The sequence below is a fragment of the Eretmochelys imbricata genome, chromosome 14 (assembly GCF_965152235.1).
Source record: "Eretmochelys imbricata isolate rEreImb1 chromosome 14, rEreImb1.hap1, whole genome shotgun sequence".
NCBI classification, from domain to species: domain Eukaryota; kingdom Metazoa; phylum Chordata; order Testudines; family Cheloniidae; genus Eretmochelys; species Eretmochelys imbricata.
Genome location: NC_135585.1, coordinates 55,155,479 through 55,170,479, shown reverse-complemented (window position 1 = coordinate 55,170,479; position 15,001 = coordinate 55,155,479). Strand labels below are relative to the sequence as shown.

At 63.5% G+C, this 15,001-nt stretch overlaps 1 protein-coding gene across 1 annotated transcript in view; it reads right to left on the bottom strand.

Annotated features, from left to right (window-relative positions):
* Positions 1-14,006: 14,006 nt before the first annotated feature.
* TNF (tumor necrosis factor) overlaps positions 14,007-15,001 on the bottom strand; it is a 2,378-nt gene continuing 1,383 nt past the window's right edge. Inside the window, exons 3-4 of the mRNA XM_077832820.1 lie at positions 14,879-14,986; positions 14,007-14,443 (exon numbers count right to left, since the gene is read on the bottom strand). Of these exons, the coding sequence (XP_077688946.1) occupies positions 14,007-14,443; positions 14,879-14,986 (545 nt within the window). The remainder of the gene's footprint in view (positions 14,444-14,878; positions 14,987-15,001) is intronic.

Below are 15,001 nucleotides of genomic sequence, written 5' to 3'. Positions count from 1 at the left end.
GCCTTGCCCCCCAGCTCTGCCGGTGCCCCTCACTCCTGACCCGCAGCCCCTGCTAGCCCAGTCCTGGGCTCCCCACCGCCATCTCTGCCGGTGCCCCTCACTCCCGACCCGCAGCCCCTGCCAGCCCAGCCCAGCCTTGCCCCCCAGCTCTGCCGGTGCCCCTCACTCCTGACCCGCAGCCCCTGCTAGCCCAGCCCAGCCCTGCCCCACAGCCCTGCCGGTGCCCCTCACTGCTGACCCGCAGCCCCCTGCTAGCCCAGCCCTGGGGTCCCCCTGAGCTCTGCGGGTGCCCCTCACTCCTGACCCACAGCCCCACACGGGGCCTCTTGGTTAGAGCAGGGGGGCTGGGAGCCAGGGCTCCTGGGATCCCTCCCCAGCTCTGGCAGGGGAATGCGGCTTCATGGTTAGAGCAGGCCCGGATGCCTGGGTTCACCTGCCTGGAAACAGAAAGCCGTGAGTTATGTCACTGCAGCGAAAGGGGTTTTCACCTGAACTCGGCTCCCTTTGAGTCACCAGGCGCTGGGGCAAAGTCTCCCCCGCCCCGGCCCTGACCCAGTTTCTGAGCCCCCCCCCGGTCCCGGGGTGTGGGAGAATGGAGGAATCGAGCAGCCAAGTGGGCTGAATCTCGCTCTGCCTCTGCTTCCTGCTCCGGTGTGGGGCTCAGCCCTGCGCTGCCCCCTGCTGGGGGGATCTGCACCGAGCGGGGTGCTAGGGGCCTGTGCTGAGGAGGACGGGGGTCGGGGGCACCAAGGGGCTCTCCCCGGGCAGTCAGGGCTGGACCAAATCTTTACCTTCCTAAAATACCGGAGCCAAGATTCCCACTTCGCTTTCTGTCCCCAGCTGTTTATATTGCACAGCAAACCAGCCCCCGTGCCCCACCCCAGAGCCGGCTGCATCTCAGGGCCAGCCGAGGGGTCCCCGTATAACCAAGCCCCCGCAGCCCACCCCAGAGCCATCTGCATCTCAGTACTGAGCAAGGGGTCCTTGTATAACCAGCCCACGTGCCCCACCCCAGAGCCAGCTGCATCTCAGGGCCGGCCGAGGGGTCCCCGTATAACCCACCCCCGCCAGCCGTTCACCTCTAAACAGCGGCTCATTTTGGGGGGAGGGCGACAGGGCCATTCGGAGAAGCTTTTAGGATTGTGAATTCCCCCTCCCCGCTTACCCAGAAACCTGAGTGAATCCGGGAGCAGGAGGTGCATAACCGCAGCCCTGCCCCCGGGGCCCCCCTGCCCACCCGCCCGGCCGTGGGGTGTGAAGAGGAGGTGAGGTGGAGATTGCTTCTAGGTACCATGTCCGGGGGGGGAGCCGGGAGGCAGCCGGGCCGGGGCGCCCCGAGGCGCTGGGGGATTTCGGGGCGCGTGCATGGCAGAGGAAGTGGTAGAGACGCCTCGGTTCATCAGTTTCGGAGCCGGCAGGTTAGAGAGAAAAATAAAAACCACCGGGGAGATAAACCGGCCACAAGCCAGCAGGGAGCGGCTGACACACGGGCCTGGTCTCTGAGCCAGCCGGGCCCCACAGCTCAGCCCCCCCGAGAGGGGACAGGCCCCTGCCCCATTCCCTGCCCCCCGAGCCAGCCAGTCCCCGCCCTGGGACCGGTGGGAGCCGGCGCCCCCGAGAGGGGACAGGCCCCGTTCTCTGCCCCCCGCCCTGGCCGCTCCCCGCCCTGGGGCCGGGATCCCGAAGGAACGTTTCCCGACGGAGTCCGCCCCATTCCCCCCGGCGCCCTGCCCCCCCCGGGCGACGCTAGCCCCAGGGCGGGGGGTGCTAGCCACACGCCCCGGAACAGCGGCCGCGGGTGGAAGCGAGGGCAGCGTTTCTGTTCCACCCGCCCGGCTGCTGCGCTCAGGGAGTTTTCCTACCGGCGTGTGCGTGAAATAGAACCCAGGAGTCCTGACACACGCTGTAACCACTAGGCCTTGTTCCCCTCCCAGAGCCGGGGAGAACCCAGGAGTCCTGGCTCCCAGGCCCCCCTGCTCTAACCACGAGGCCCCACTCCCCTCCCAGAGCTGGGGAGAGAACCCAGGAGTCCTGGGTTTTAAGAGTTCCCTCCTTGGGGGGTTCTCCTGCTTTGCGGCTGGGTCGTCCCCACCTGCCGATCCCAGCATGTGACCCCATTGTGACAAAATGCCCCAGAATGCATTGCAAGGACCCCGTGCGAACCCCCCGTGCGAACCCCCCGTGCGAACCACCGGCCCAGAATTCCGTGCGCCGCACCGTGACCGGCTCTGAGCTGCAACGACCCGCAATGCCGCACGAACGCACCAGCCCGACCCACAACGCCGCCCGGCAGAAAAGGCCCCACGTCAACGCAAGAGGGTCGCAGCTGGTGGGGCAGGGCAATGCCTGTCAGCCCTCGCAAGGCGGCAACGCCGAGACGGGGACAAACCACGGTGCAACACACCCCTGCTTCCCAGCCACCAGCGCCGGCCTCCCAGCACAGCCCCGCCCGGTGCAACACGACAAACGCACAAACACGGTGCAACACACCCCTGCTTCCCAGCCACCAGCGCCGGCCTCCCAGCACAGCCCCGCCCGGTGCAACACGACAAACGCACAAACACGGTGCAACACACCCCTGCTTCCCAGCCACCAGCGCCGGCCTCCCAGCACAGCCCCGCCCGGTGCAACACGACAAACACACAAACACGGTGCAACACACCCCTGCTTCCCAGCCACCAGCGCCGGCCTCCCAGCACAGCCCCGCCCGGTGCAACACGACAAACGCACAAACACGGTGCAACACACCCCTGCTTCCCAGCCACCAGCGCCGGCCTCCCAGCACAGCCCCGCCCGGTGCAACACGACAAACGCACAAACACGGTGCAACACACCCCTGCTTCCCAGCCACCAGCGCCGGCCTCCCAGCACAGCCCCGCCCGGTGCAACACGACAAACGCACAAACACGGTGCAACACACCCCTGCTTCCCAGCCACCAGCGCCGGCCTCCCAGCACAGCCCCGCCCGGTGCAACACGACAAACGCACAAACACGGTGCAACACACCCCTGCTTCCCAGCCACCAGCGCCGGCCTCCCAACACAGCCCCGCCCGGTGCAACACGACAAACGCACAAACACGGTGCAACACACCCCTGCTTCCCAGCCACCAGCGCCGGCCTCCCAGCACAGCCCCGCCCGGTGCAACACGACAAACGCACAAACACGGTGCAACACACCCCTGCTTCCCAACAAGTGACAGCCGCCCAACACAATCATCCACCGCACAAGAAGACACAGTGTCACACATCGATACCACGCACACCATATATCAACACAATGCAACACAATGACAACGAGTGGAAGAGGGCAGTGTGTATCAATCCTCGCAGTAACCCACACAGCCACCCGCAACGCAAAACACACAACGCGACATTGCCCTGAGACGGGACAGACAAGAGTGCAACACAACTGTGCTTTACACAACGAAGAGCAACCACCCAACCCAGCCACCCACCACACACCACGACACGGTGTCACACATCGATCCCACGCACGCCGTACGTCGACACAATGCAACACAACGACAAAACAGCGCCACAGGGCAACGCCGACTAGCAACCCAGCCCAACACAACAAGACACAACAGACTGTCACAACCGCGCTTCACAGCCACAATCAACAGCCGCCCAACACAACCCCACGCCGCACACCCTGCCGTCTCCGGCGCGGGATCACGCCGCGGTCCGAGACCACAATGCGACTCGGCAAAACACAACCACGCCACCCAGCAACACAACCCCACAGCACGGTGACAATGGGTGACGCGGTACACCGAGCCTGGGAGTGGGTGAAAGGGGGCGGGGGGCTGGGAGCCAGGACTCCTGGGTTCTCTCCCCAGCTCTGGGAGGGGAGTGGGGGCTGGTGGGTCTGAACAGGGGGCTGGGAGCCAGGACTCCTGGGTTCTCTCCCCGGCTCTGGGAGGGGACTGGGGCCTCGTAGTTAGAGCTGGGAGCCAGGACTCCTGGGTTCCCCCGGGTCTGGGAGGGGAACAAGGCCTAGTGGTTACAGCGGGGGTATACGTGTGTCAGGACTCCTGGGTTCTATTTCACACACACCCCGGTAGGAAAACTCCCTGAGCGCAGCAGCCGGGCGGGTGGAACAGAAATGCTGCCCTCGCTTCCACCCGTGGCTGCTATTCTGGGGCGTGTGGCTAGCACCCCCCGCCCTGGGGCTAGCGCCGCCCGGGGGGGGGCAGGGCGCCGCGGGGAATGGGACGGACTCAGCCCGGAGACGTGATTCCACTTTTCTTTGGGGCACCGGCCCCGGTCCTGCTCTGGAGCTGGGACTGGCTGGGGCAGGGGGGCGGGGAATGGGGCAGGGGCCTGTCCCCTCTAGGGGGCGCCGGCCCCCACCCGGCCCCAGGGCGGCGTGCGTGCGGGGGGAAGCCCCAGGTTTCCAGCCCCACGGCGTGCAAGGAGCCATGACGCAGGCAGGGAGCTGGGTCCCTCCGGGAATTCAGCCCCCAATCCCCGCCCAGAGCGCACCGGACATGGGTGGGGGTGAGGAGGCCAAAGTGACGAAGGCTGAACCCAGGCTGGGGGTCACATCCTCTGGGCTTCCCAGCAGCAACCCACAGGCCCTGACCCACTTTCAAGGCCAGGTTAGAGCAGGGTGGGGGCTGGGAGCCAGGACTCCTGGGTTCTCTCCCTGGCTCTGGGAGAGGAGTGGGGGCTGGTGGGTTAGAGCAGGGGGGCTGGGAGCCCGGACTCCTGGGTTCTCTCCCTGGCTCTGGGAGGGGAGTGGGGGCTGGTGGGTTAGAGCAGGGGGGGCTGGGAGCCCGGACTCCTGGGTTCTCTCCCCAGCTCTGGGAGGGGAGCGGGGGCTGGTGGGTTAGAGCGGGTGGGGGCTGGGGGCCAGGACTCCTGGGTTCTCTTCCTGGCTCTGGGAGGGGAGTGGGGGCTGGTGGGTTAGAGCAGCGGGGGCTGGGAGCCAGGACTCCTGGGTTCTTTCCCGGTTCTGGGAGGGGAGCGGGGGCTGGTGGGTTAGAGCAGGGGGGCCGGGAGCCAGGACTCCTGGGTTCTCTCCCGGCTCTGGGAGGGGAGTGAGGGCTGGGAGCCAGGACTCCTGGGTTCTCTCCCTGGCTCTGGGAGGGGAGCGGGGGCTGGTGGGTTAGAGCGGGGGGGGGCTGGGAGCCCGGACTCCTGGGTTCTCTCCCTGGCTCTGGGAGGGGAGTGGGGGCTGGTGGGTTAGAGCAGGGGGGCTGGGAGCCCGGACTCCTGGGTTCTCTCCCTGGCTCTGGGAGGGGAGCGGGGGCTGGTGGGTTAGAGCGGGGGGGGGCTGGGAGCCCGGACTCCTGGGTTCTCTCCCTGGCTCTGGGAGGGGAGTGGGGGCTGGTGGGTTAGAGCGGGGGGGGGGCTGGGAGCCAGGACTCCTGGGTTCTCTGGCAGGAGGCGGGGCTGGTGCTGGGGGGGGCGGTCCCTGTGCCCAGGTCTCGGGCGGGGGGAGCAGCCAGCGCCGTGGCGCAGCGGGAGGAAAGCGGAACTGACCCACTTTCAGTGCCGCGAGCGCCCCGGGGGGGCGGGGGGGGAATAAGTTGCTGAGCAGTTTCCATGAGCTGGGGGAAGCCCCGAGAGGAACCTCCAGGGGCCGAAAGCCGGGAGTGCCCGGGGTGGGGGGCCTCTGCCAAGAGAGAAATGCACCGGCTGGCAGAGCCCTGCCCCCCCACCCTGCCGGTGCCCCTCACTCCCGACCCGCAGCCCCCTGCCAGCCCTGCCCCCCCACCCTGCCGGTGCCCCTCACTCCCGACCCGCAGCCCCCTGCCAGCCCAGCCCTGCCCCCCCACCCTGCCGGTGCCCCTCACTCCCGACCCGCAGCCCCCCGCTAGCCCAGCCCTGCCCCTCCACCCTGCCGGTGCCCCTCACTCCCGACCCGCAGCCCCCTGCCCGCCCAGCCCTGCCCCCCCACCCTGCCGGTGCCCCTCACTCCCGACCCGCAGCCCCCTGCCAGCCCGGCCCTGCCCCCCCCACCCTGCCGGTGCCCCTCACTCCCGACCCGCAGCCCCCTGCCAGCCCTGCCCCCCCAGCCCTGCCGGTGCCCCTCACTCCCGACCCGCAGCCCCCTGCCAGCCCAGCCCTGCCCCCCCACCCTGCCGGTGCCCCTCACTCCCGACCTGCAGCCCTCTGCCAGCCCAGCCCTGCCCCCCCAGCCTGCCGGTGCCCCTCACTCCTGACCCGCAGCCCCCTGCCCGCCCAGCCCTGCCAGTGCCCCTCACTCCCGACCCGCAGCCCCCTGCCAGCCCAGCCCTGCCCCTCCACCCTGCCGGTGCCCCTCACTCCCGACCCGCAGCCCCCTGCCAGCCCAGCCCTGCCCCCCAACCCTGCCGGTGCCCCTCACTCCTGACCCGCAGCCCCCTGCCAGCCCGGCCCTGCCGGTGCCCCTCACTCCCGACCCGCAGCCCCCTGTCAGCCCTGCCCCCACACCCTGCCGGTGCCCCTCACTCCCGACCCGCAGCCCCCTGCCAGCCCAGCCCTGCCCCCCCAGCCCTGCCGGTGCCCCTCACTCCCGACCTGCAGCCCCCTGCCAGCCCAGCCCTGCCCCCCAGCCTGCCGGTGCCCCTCACTCCCGACCCGCAGCCCCCTGCCCGCCCAGCCCTGCCAGTGCCCCTCACTCCCGACCCGCAGCCCCCTGCCAGCCCGGCCCTGCCCCCCCACCCTGCCGGTGCCCCTCACTCCCGACCCGCAGCCCCCTGCCAGCCCAGCCCTGCCCCCCCACCCTGCCGGTGCCCCTCACTCCCGACCCGCAGCCCCCTGCCCGCCCAGCCCTGCCCCCCCGACCCTGCCGGTGCCCCTCACTCCCGACCCGCAGCCCCCTGCCAGCCCAGTCCTGCCCCCCCCCAGCTCTGCCGGTGCCCCTCACTCCCGACCCGCAGCCCCCTGCCAGCCCAGCCCTGCCGGTGCCCCTCACTCCCGACCCGAAGCCCCCTGTCAGCCCTGCCCCCACACCCTGCCGGTGCCCCTCACTCCCGACCCGCAGCCCCCTGCCAGCCCAGCCCTGCCGGTGCCCCTCACTCCCGACCTGCAGCCCCCTGCCAGCCCTGCCCCCCCACCCTGCCGGTGCCCCTCACTCCCGACCCGCAGCCCCCTGCCAGCCCGGCCCTGCCGGTGCCCCTCACTCCCGACCCGCAGCCCCCTGCCAGCCCGGCCCTGGCCCCCCCACCCTGCCGGTGCCCCTCACTCCCGACCCGCAGCCCCCTGCCCACCCAGCCCTGGGCCCCTCCCCTACTCAGATCCCTGCCCTGGGGTTGTACTACTCATTGTATTGCTCAGCTTGGAGATTTCCGCAAATATGTGTGGAGAAGCCGATGTTACCAAACTGTGGGTTTCAGTTTTGGTGCCGAGGTGGAAGCGTGGGTGTGGGGGAGCCCCGGGCTGGGCTGGCAGGGGCTGCGGGTCAGGAGTGAGGGGCACCGGCAGAGCTGGGGGGGCAGGGCTGGGCTGGCAGGGGCTGCGGGTCAGGAGTGAGGGGCACCGGCAGGGCTGGGGGGGGGCAGGGCTGGGTGGGCAGGGTGCTGCGGGTCGGGAGTGAGGGGCACCGGCAGGGCTTGGGGGGGCAGGGCTGGGCGGGCAGGGGGCTGCGAGTCGGGAGTGAGGGGCACCGGCAGGGCTGGGGGGGGCAGGGCTGGGCGGGCAGGGGGCTGCGGGTCGGGAGTGAGGGGCACCGGCAGGGCTGGGGGGGGCAGGGCTGGGCGGGCAGGGGGCTGCGGGTCGGGAGTGAGAGGCACCGGCAGGGCTGGGTGGGCAGGGGGCTGCGGGTCGGGAGTGAGGGGCACCGGCAGGGCTTGGGGGGGCAGGGCTGGGCGGGCAGGGGGCTGCGAGTCGGGAGTGAGGGGCACCGGCAGGGCTGGGGGCGGCAGGGCTGGGCGGGCAGGGGGCTGCGGGTCGGGAGTGAGGGGCACCGGCAGGGCTGGGGGGGGCAGGACTGGGCGGGCAGGGGGCTGCGGGTCGGGAGTGAGGGGCACCGGCAGGGCTGGGTGGGCAGGGGGCTGCGGGTCGGGAGTGAGGGGCACCGGCAGGGTGTGGGGGGGCAGGGCTGAGCGGGCAGGGGGCTGCGGGTTGGGAGTGAGGGGCACCGGCAGGGTGTGGGGGGGCAGGGCTGAGCGGGCAGGGGGCTGCGGGTTGGGAGTGAGGGGCACCGGCAGGGCTGGGGGGGGCAGGGCTGGGCGGGCAGGGGGCTGCGGGTCGGGAGTGAGGGGCACCGGCAGGGCTGGGTGGGCAGGGGGCTGCGGGTCGGGAGTGAGGGGCACCGGCAGGGCTTGGGGGGGCAGGGCTGGGCGGGCAGGGGGCTGCGAGTCGGGAGTGAGGGGCACCGGCAGGGCTGGGGGGGGCAGGGCTGGGCGGGCAGGGGGCTGCGGGTCGGGAGTGAGGGGCACCGGCAGGGCTGGGTGGGCAGGGGGCTGCGGGTCGGGAGTGAGGGGCACCGGCAGGGTGTGGGGGGGCAGGGCTGAGCGGGCAGGGGGCTGCGGGTTGGGAGTGAGGGGCACCGGCAGGGCTGGGGGGGCAGGGCTGAGCGGGCAGGGGGCTGCGGGTCGGGAGTGAGGGGCACCGGCAGGGTGGGGGGGCAGGGCTGGGCTAGCAGGGGGCTGCGAGTCGGGAGCGAGGGGCACCAGAGAGCTGGGACAGACAGACAGACACCCACGTGGCCGGAACTGGGGAAATCCTGGCCCGGCCTGCCCAAGGCTGAGTTTCTTCCCGCTGTTGTTTCCGTCATGTGATTGTTATTGTAGGGTCTCTCGGGGGCCGCTCAGGCTGGCTCGTTGTGGCGAGGTGTCTAGGGAGGCGGTTTGTTATTGTAGGGTCTCTCTGGGATACACGGTTGTTATTGGAGGGGTTTCCCCTGGCTTCAGGCACCCGGGGGGGGCGCACACCCAGCTGGATGGGTGGGGGTGGGGGCCGCCCCACCGGCTGACGGGGTGGGCGGCGGGACGTCCCAAGTCCTTGTGCCCCAAGGTGGGGGTGGGAATCGGAGCCGCAGTCAAGATTCACCCGCCCACCCCCCAGCGATGTGGTGTCCCGGGATAGACAGAGACGAACTCAGAGTCCAAGAGCGCCCCGCCCCCACCACAGCGGGAGCAGATCAAGACCCCCCCCGCCAGTGTGCCCCCCCAGCCTCGCACGCCTGCCCCACCCCCCACAGCTATGCCCCCACCTCCCGCCACTGCCCTAACCCCATACAAGCCCCGCGCCCACCGGGGCACCTCCCCACCTCCCTGCCTCCCCCTCTTTTGGGGGGGAGCCATCTATGAGAGACCCCCCCTCCCGCAGGACACTGGGAGGCCAGGGCCAAAAACATGGACCCCCCCGCCCAGCTCCCCTCCCTCGGCTCCCCCCAATCCCCTCCCCCTGCGCCCCACCCACTTGATTTCAACCCCCCCAAACTCCTTCCCCCGCCCAGTTTAGCAGGGCCTGGCTGGAGATTCCCGAGGTGCAGATGAGACAAATCTCTGGATGCTCAGGCCGGGGGGAGCCCGGAGAGGCCTGTGGGGGTGGCCGGGATCGGGGAGGGGGTTCCCCGGGAGATGCCACATAGCGACTCCGGGCTTCCCCAGTGCCTGGGGCCCCTCACTCCCGATCAGCAGCCCCCTGCTAGCCCAGCTCTGCCTTCCCCAACTCCCCCTTCCCACACCCTCTACTGGGGGAACAAAAGGGGGTGGTTTGGGGGTGGGGGATGGGGCGGATGTGATGGGGGCAGGTGCGTTTGGGGGACACAACTTCTCTTGACACGTCAGCCACTAAAGCAAAAGCAGAAGGAAATATGTAGCCTCAAGACCCAAAATAACCCAGGGCCTTCCGCTGGGTAGGTACAATAGAACCCAGGAGTCCTGGCTCCCAGCCCCCCCGCTCTAACCCACTAGACCCCACTGCCCTCTTGGAGCTGGGGAGAGAACCCAGGAGTCCTGGCTCTGACCCATCAGCCCCCACTCCCCTTCCAAGCCGGGGAGAGAACCCCTGAGTCCGAACTCCCGTGCATTAACCACTTGGCCCCACTCCTTCCCTAGCACACCCAACCCGTGGCCCGGGCCCTCTTAAAATACCAGCCCGGATTTCTCAGAGGATGTGACTCACTGGGTTGGGTAAGGCAAGAAGATGGGTATTTGCCAAGGACTAAATTTAGCTTCCTTAGAAAGCAAGGAGTGGGTTGGGAGCACCAGGAGACAATGAGCCAAGAGTCATCTGCCTACAGCTTGGATTGAGAGGAGTTTAGACCGGCCCAGCACCAGGAATGGCCAGGACTGGGTGTCTAGGATCGTTGGGTGGAGATTAGAGGCTGGGAGGACCATGAATGGTCAAGACCTGTCCTGTACGATAGAATCGGAGAATCGTAGGCCTGGAAGGCACCTCGAGAGGTCCCCAGTCCCGTCCCCTGCACGGGTGGCAGGACTCAGGATCTCGAGACCACCCCCGACAGGGGTTTGTCCAACCTGCTCTCACAAATCCCCCCGGCCCCGGGCAATTTATTCCAGGGCTTCACCACCCGGACAGCCAGGGAGCGTTTCCCAACGTCCAACCGAAACCGCCCTGGCTGCAGTTTAAGCCCAGTGCTTCTTGGCCTGTCCTCAGAGGTTAACGAGAACAATTTACCTCCCTCCTCCTCCTAACAACCTTTACCTACTTGGAAACCGTTCTCATCTCATCTCCTCGCCAGACTAAAGAAACCCAGGTTCTCAATCTTCCCTCCTAGCTCAGGTTTTCTAGACCTTTCATCATTTTGTTGCTCTTCTCTGGACTCTCTCCAATCTGTCCACGTCCTTCCTGAAATGTGGCGCCCAGAACCCGACACAAAACTCCAGCTGAGGCCTGATCAGCGCGGAGCAGAGCGGGAGAATTACTTCTCGTGTCTCGCTTACAACACTCCTGCTACTCCAGCCCAGAAGGATGTTCGCTCTTTTTGCGACAGTGTTACACTGTTGACCCATATTTAGCTCTTGCTCCACTCTGACCCCCAGGTCCCTTTCCGCAGGACTCCTTCCTAGGCCGTCATTTCCCATTGTGTGTGTGCAACTGATTGATCCTTCCTAAGGGGAGGACTTTGCATTTGTCCTCATCGAATTTCCTCCTACTTACTTCAGACCGTTCCTCCAGTTTGTCCAGATCATTTTGAATTTTAATCCTACCCTCCAAAGCACTCGCAACCCCTCCCAGCTTGGTATCGGCGCAAACTTCATCAGTGTCCTCTGTATGCCGTTATCTAAATCATCGATGAAGATACTGAACAGAACCGGGCCCAGAACCGATCCCTGCGGGACCCCACTTGTTCTGCCCTTCCAGCCTGACTGTGAACCACTGATAACGACTCTCTGGGGACGATTTTCCAACCAGTTTGGGAAAAAAGACGAGTAAGGGGAGATATGAATGAGGTCTATAAAAGCATGACGGGTGTGGAGAAGGTAAATAAGGAAGTGTTATTTACTCCTTCTCAGAACACAAGAACTAGGGGTCACCAAATGACATTAATAGGCAGCAGGTTTAAAACAAACACAAGGAAGTATTTCTTCACCCAATGTACAGTCAACCTGTGGAACTCCTTGCCAGGGGATGTTGTGAAGGCCAAGACTAGAACAGGGTTCAAAAAGGAACTAGAAAGGTTCATGGAGGATCGGTCCATCAATGGCTATTAGCCAGGCTGGGCAGGGATGGTGTCCCTAGCCTCTGTTTGCCAGAAGCTGGGAAAGGGTGACAGGGATGGATCACTTGATGATTCCCTGCTCTGTTCATGTCCCTCTGGGGCACCTGGCACTGGCCGCTGTCAGCAGACAGGACACGGGGCTAGATGGACCTTTGGTCTGACCCAGTACGGCCGTGCTTATGTTCAGTTTTGCACCCACCTTATAGTAGCTCCATCTAGGTTGCATGTCCCTAGTTTGTTCATGTGGAGCTCATGCGAAACATTATCAAAAGCTTTACTAAAGTCAAGTTCTACCACATCTACCCCTTCCCTCCGTCTACAAGGCTTGTTACCCTGTCAAAGAAAGTCATTACTCTGGTTTGACATGATTTGTTTCTGACAAATCCAGGCTGACTGTTACTTATCACCTCATTATCTTCTAGGTGTCTGCAAATTGATTGGTTGATTATTTGCTCCATTATTTTAGAATCATAGGACTGGAAGGGACCTCGAGAGGTCAATCTTGCCAGGTACTGAAGTTAAGCTGAATGGTCAAGGAGGAGAAGGATATAGAGAGCAAGAAAGCCCCTGCTCCACAAAGAAGCCCCGCTCTGTGTCTCTTCTCTGGGGACAACATTAGACCATAGCAGAGGGTAGGGGATATTGGGTAGAGGCAGCCATTTGTGTGATATGGAACAGGCCAGATACCGCGATAGTTGGGCACATTCATCTTGAAAGAGACACAAGCCCAATTCAAATCTCCGTTTCCAAAGTTTATTGGTTGGCCTGTTTCATAGGCCATTTCAAACAAAAGACAAACAGCTTTCCACCCCCCCCCTTCCCTCCCCGCATAGGGGGAATAAACACACAATAAATAACCACAATAAATAAAACCCTACACAAAATAAAACCACGCCACCGTTCCCGCAGGAGTGGCAAGAGATTCGTTCCAGCAAACATTCAACGAGTTGGACGCATGAGCCCCACCCCCCGCGTGTGACATTTTAACATAAAACGTAAGACAATTTAAATCCCTGAAGAGACATGAGATCAGGGATTCGACAGTAAACTGTATCTCAGATACAAATATCTCTTCCCCTCACAATGAGAACATCATTCTCTTGAGTAACTCAGGAGTCCTGGCTCCCAGGCCCCCTGCTCTAACCACTGGACACCACTTCCCTCCCAGAGCTGGGATAGAACCCAGGAGTCCTGGCTGTGTGTAATATACATTCATATAGCCAGCTAGGGTCAGGTATACACCGTATACGTAAAGGGACCCTATACTGAATCTGTACCGATGGGGGCGTTTTGACAGCTGAGGGCCCAGTGCATAGTCCAGCCACCACAAAGCACTTCGCCGCGACACGGCAGGCTGGGGTGAGGGTGTGTTGCTGCTCAGGTCAAAGAGCAACACAATGTCACACCTTCCGCCAGCTTGATCTGGAGCTTGGTGGCTGTCTTGTTGGAAAGACGACTTTGACACGCGGAGAGATCATGCAGCGCTAAAGAGAAACATAACACTGCTGTGTGTGTGCGTGGCACATACACACAACATTGTGTGATCTCTGCACACACACACACACACACAGACGTTCTCCTAAGAGCTGGGTGTTTTGTAAACACACAAGTGGCTAGAATTGCCAAAAATTGGTGTGGGTTTGTGTCAAAGACCCACAGGCAACAACTGTGTGTGTGTGTGTGTGTGTGTGTGTGTACACAAAGCTGTCTATTATCTGCAGCTGTGTGACACAAACACACAAACATTGCCTGCCGTTTTGTGGGTCTACGCGTAGACACCCCCAGGACCCCCTTCTGATGCGTATATAGAATTTTAGAATGTGTGGGCACACGCACAATCGCCTACACTTGCCGTAGGTGTGTACAACACACAAAAAAATCTCTCCATGCACCAACACAGCTTTGTTAACCCCAATAAATATAAATACATAAATAAATAAATTATTAGCCACAATAATTACCAATAATAACCATAAAAATAACACAATATTAGTTAACACAACATTTTTGTAGCTCAGCGGCTCTGACCAGGTGTATCATTCTCTTGGCCGGTTCTTGTTTGGTCCTACCAAGATGCAACCCAATGCCCCATCCTGACCGCCGCAGACAAGCCAAGTCTAAAGAGATTGTGGTCCCCTCTGGTCCCTAGAGGTGGGCACATCTGTGGCCCCATGGGGCATATTGGCAGAGAGGCATAAAGGACGTCCATAGAGGTCTTCCGAGCATCTCTGATAGTCAGTTTGGTGTGGTAGGATGCGGGATGGCAGTCTTGGCTTTGGAGGCCAGTTGGGTAGGAGGGTTGAAGGGTTGACCAAGGATGGAAGATGGTGGGTTGACCAAGGATGGAGGATGAGTTGGCCAAGGATGGAAGACGGTGGATCATTATTGGGGAACTCCTAATTCCAATGCGATCACCCCAAAATACACCTGCCCGTTGCTGTTCAGATCTAAATATTGGGCAGAGTGGATTTCAGAGGAGATCTCGTCGCCTTTCATCAACTGGAAGACAGCTCCTTGGTAGATGGACTCGAACTGTACCCCCTTCTCGTTCTTGGCTGCCTTGGACCCCTCGCAGAACGACTTGATGGCCCTCAGCAAGGCAACGTTTTCTGGGTACTCTACGGAGTAGCGAAAGATGGTATGCTGGAGATAAATGGACTCCTCCGGACATTTGTCTCCCTTGAAGACCACCTGGGAGTAGATGAAGTAGAGGCCGTCGGACGGGACCACCAGCTTGTTGTTTACCAGTGCCATCCCGTTCTGCATCATGGTGTGTGCCACTTCGTCAGTCCAGATCAGTTCTTTGGAGTCAGTGGATGCTGGGAGGGACAGAAGAAGGCACACGTGGTCAAAACCCAGCAGGATTATTCCCTAGGATCCATCTATGAGTGGTCAAACCCTACTCAGATTGTCCCCTATGGTCAATCTACTCAGGCTTCGGCCCACGTCATCCCCCAAAATGGGGCCACCAGCCCTTGATAACTCTTAGTCCTAACCTTAGTCTCTCCCCTGCAGTCAGTCTACCCAGGCTTTGGCCTACAACACAGTCCAGTGATGGCATGCCTAATCCTTGACAACACTAGGCCAAAACCTAGAGGGATTGAACCCCCTGCTGTCTGGCATCTCCCAGCCCTTGGAGCCTTCCCACTCAGCCGGAGCTCTCTAAAGGCTCCATCTAGAGAAGAAGGGGTCACTAGCTCATGTATGAGAGAGGTGCGGTGTCTGTGGAACATGTGGACTGATCTGTGTCTGACTTTTGTCCGTTTTGTCCTTGTCTGATGCAGGTCCGATGACGATGAAGTTGCAAGCCCAGTCGCTGACCAAGCCCAGCTGGCCCAGTGTCGTCGTAGAGGAATTTACAGCTGGGATTGGGGAGG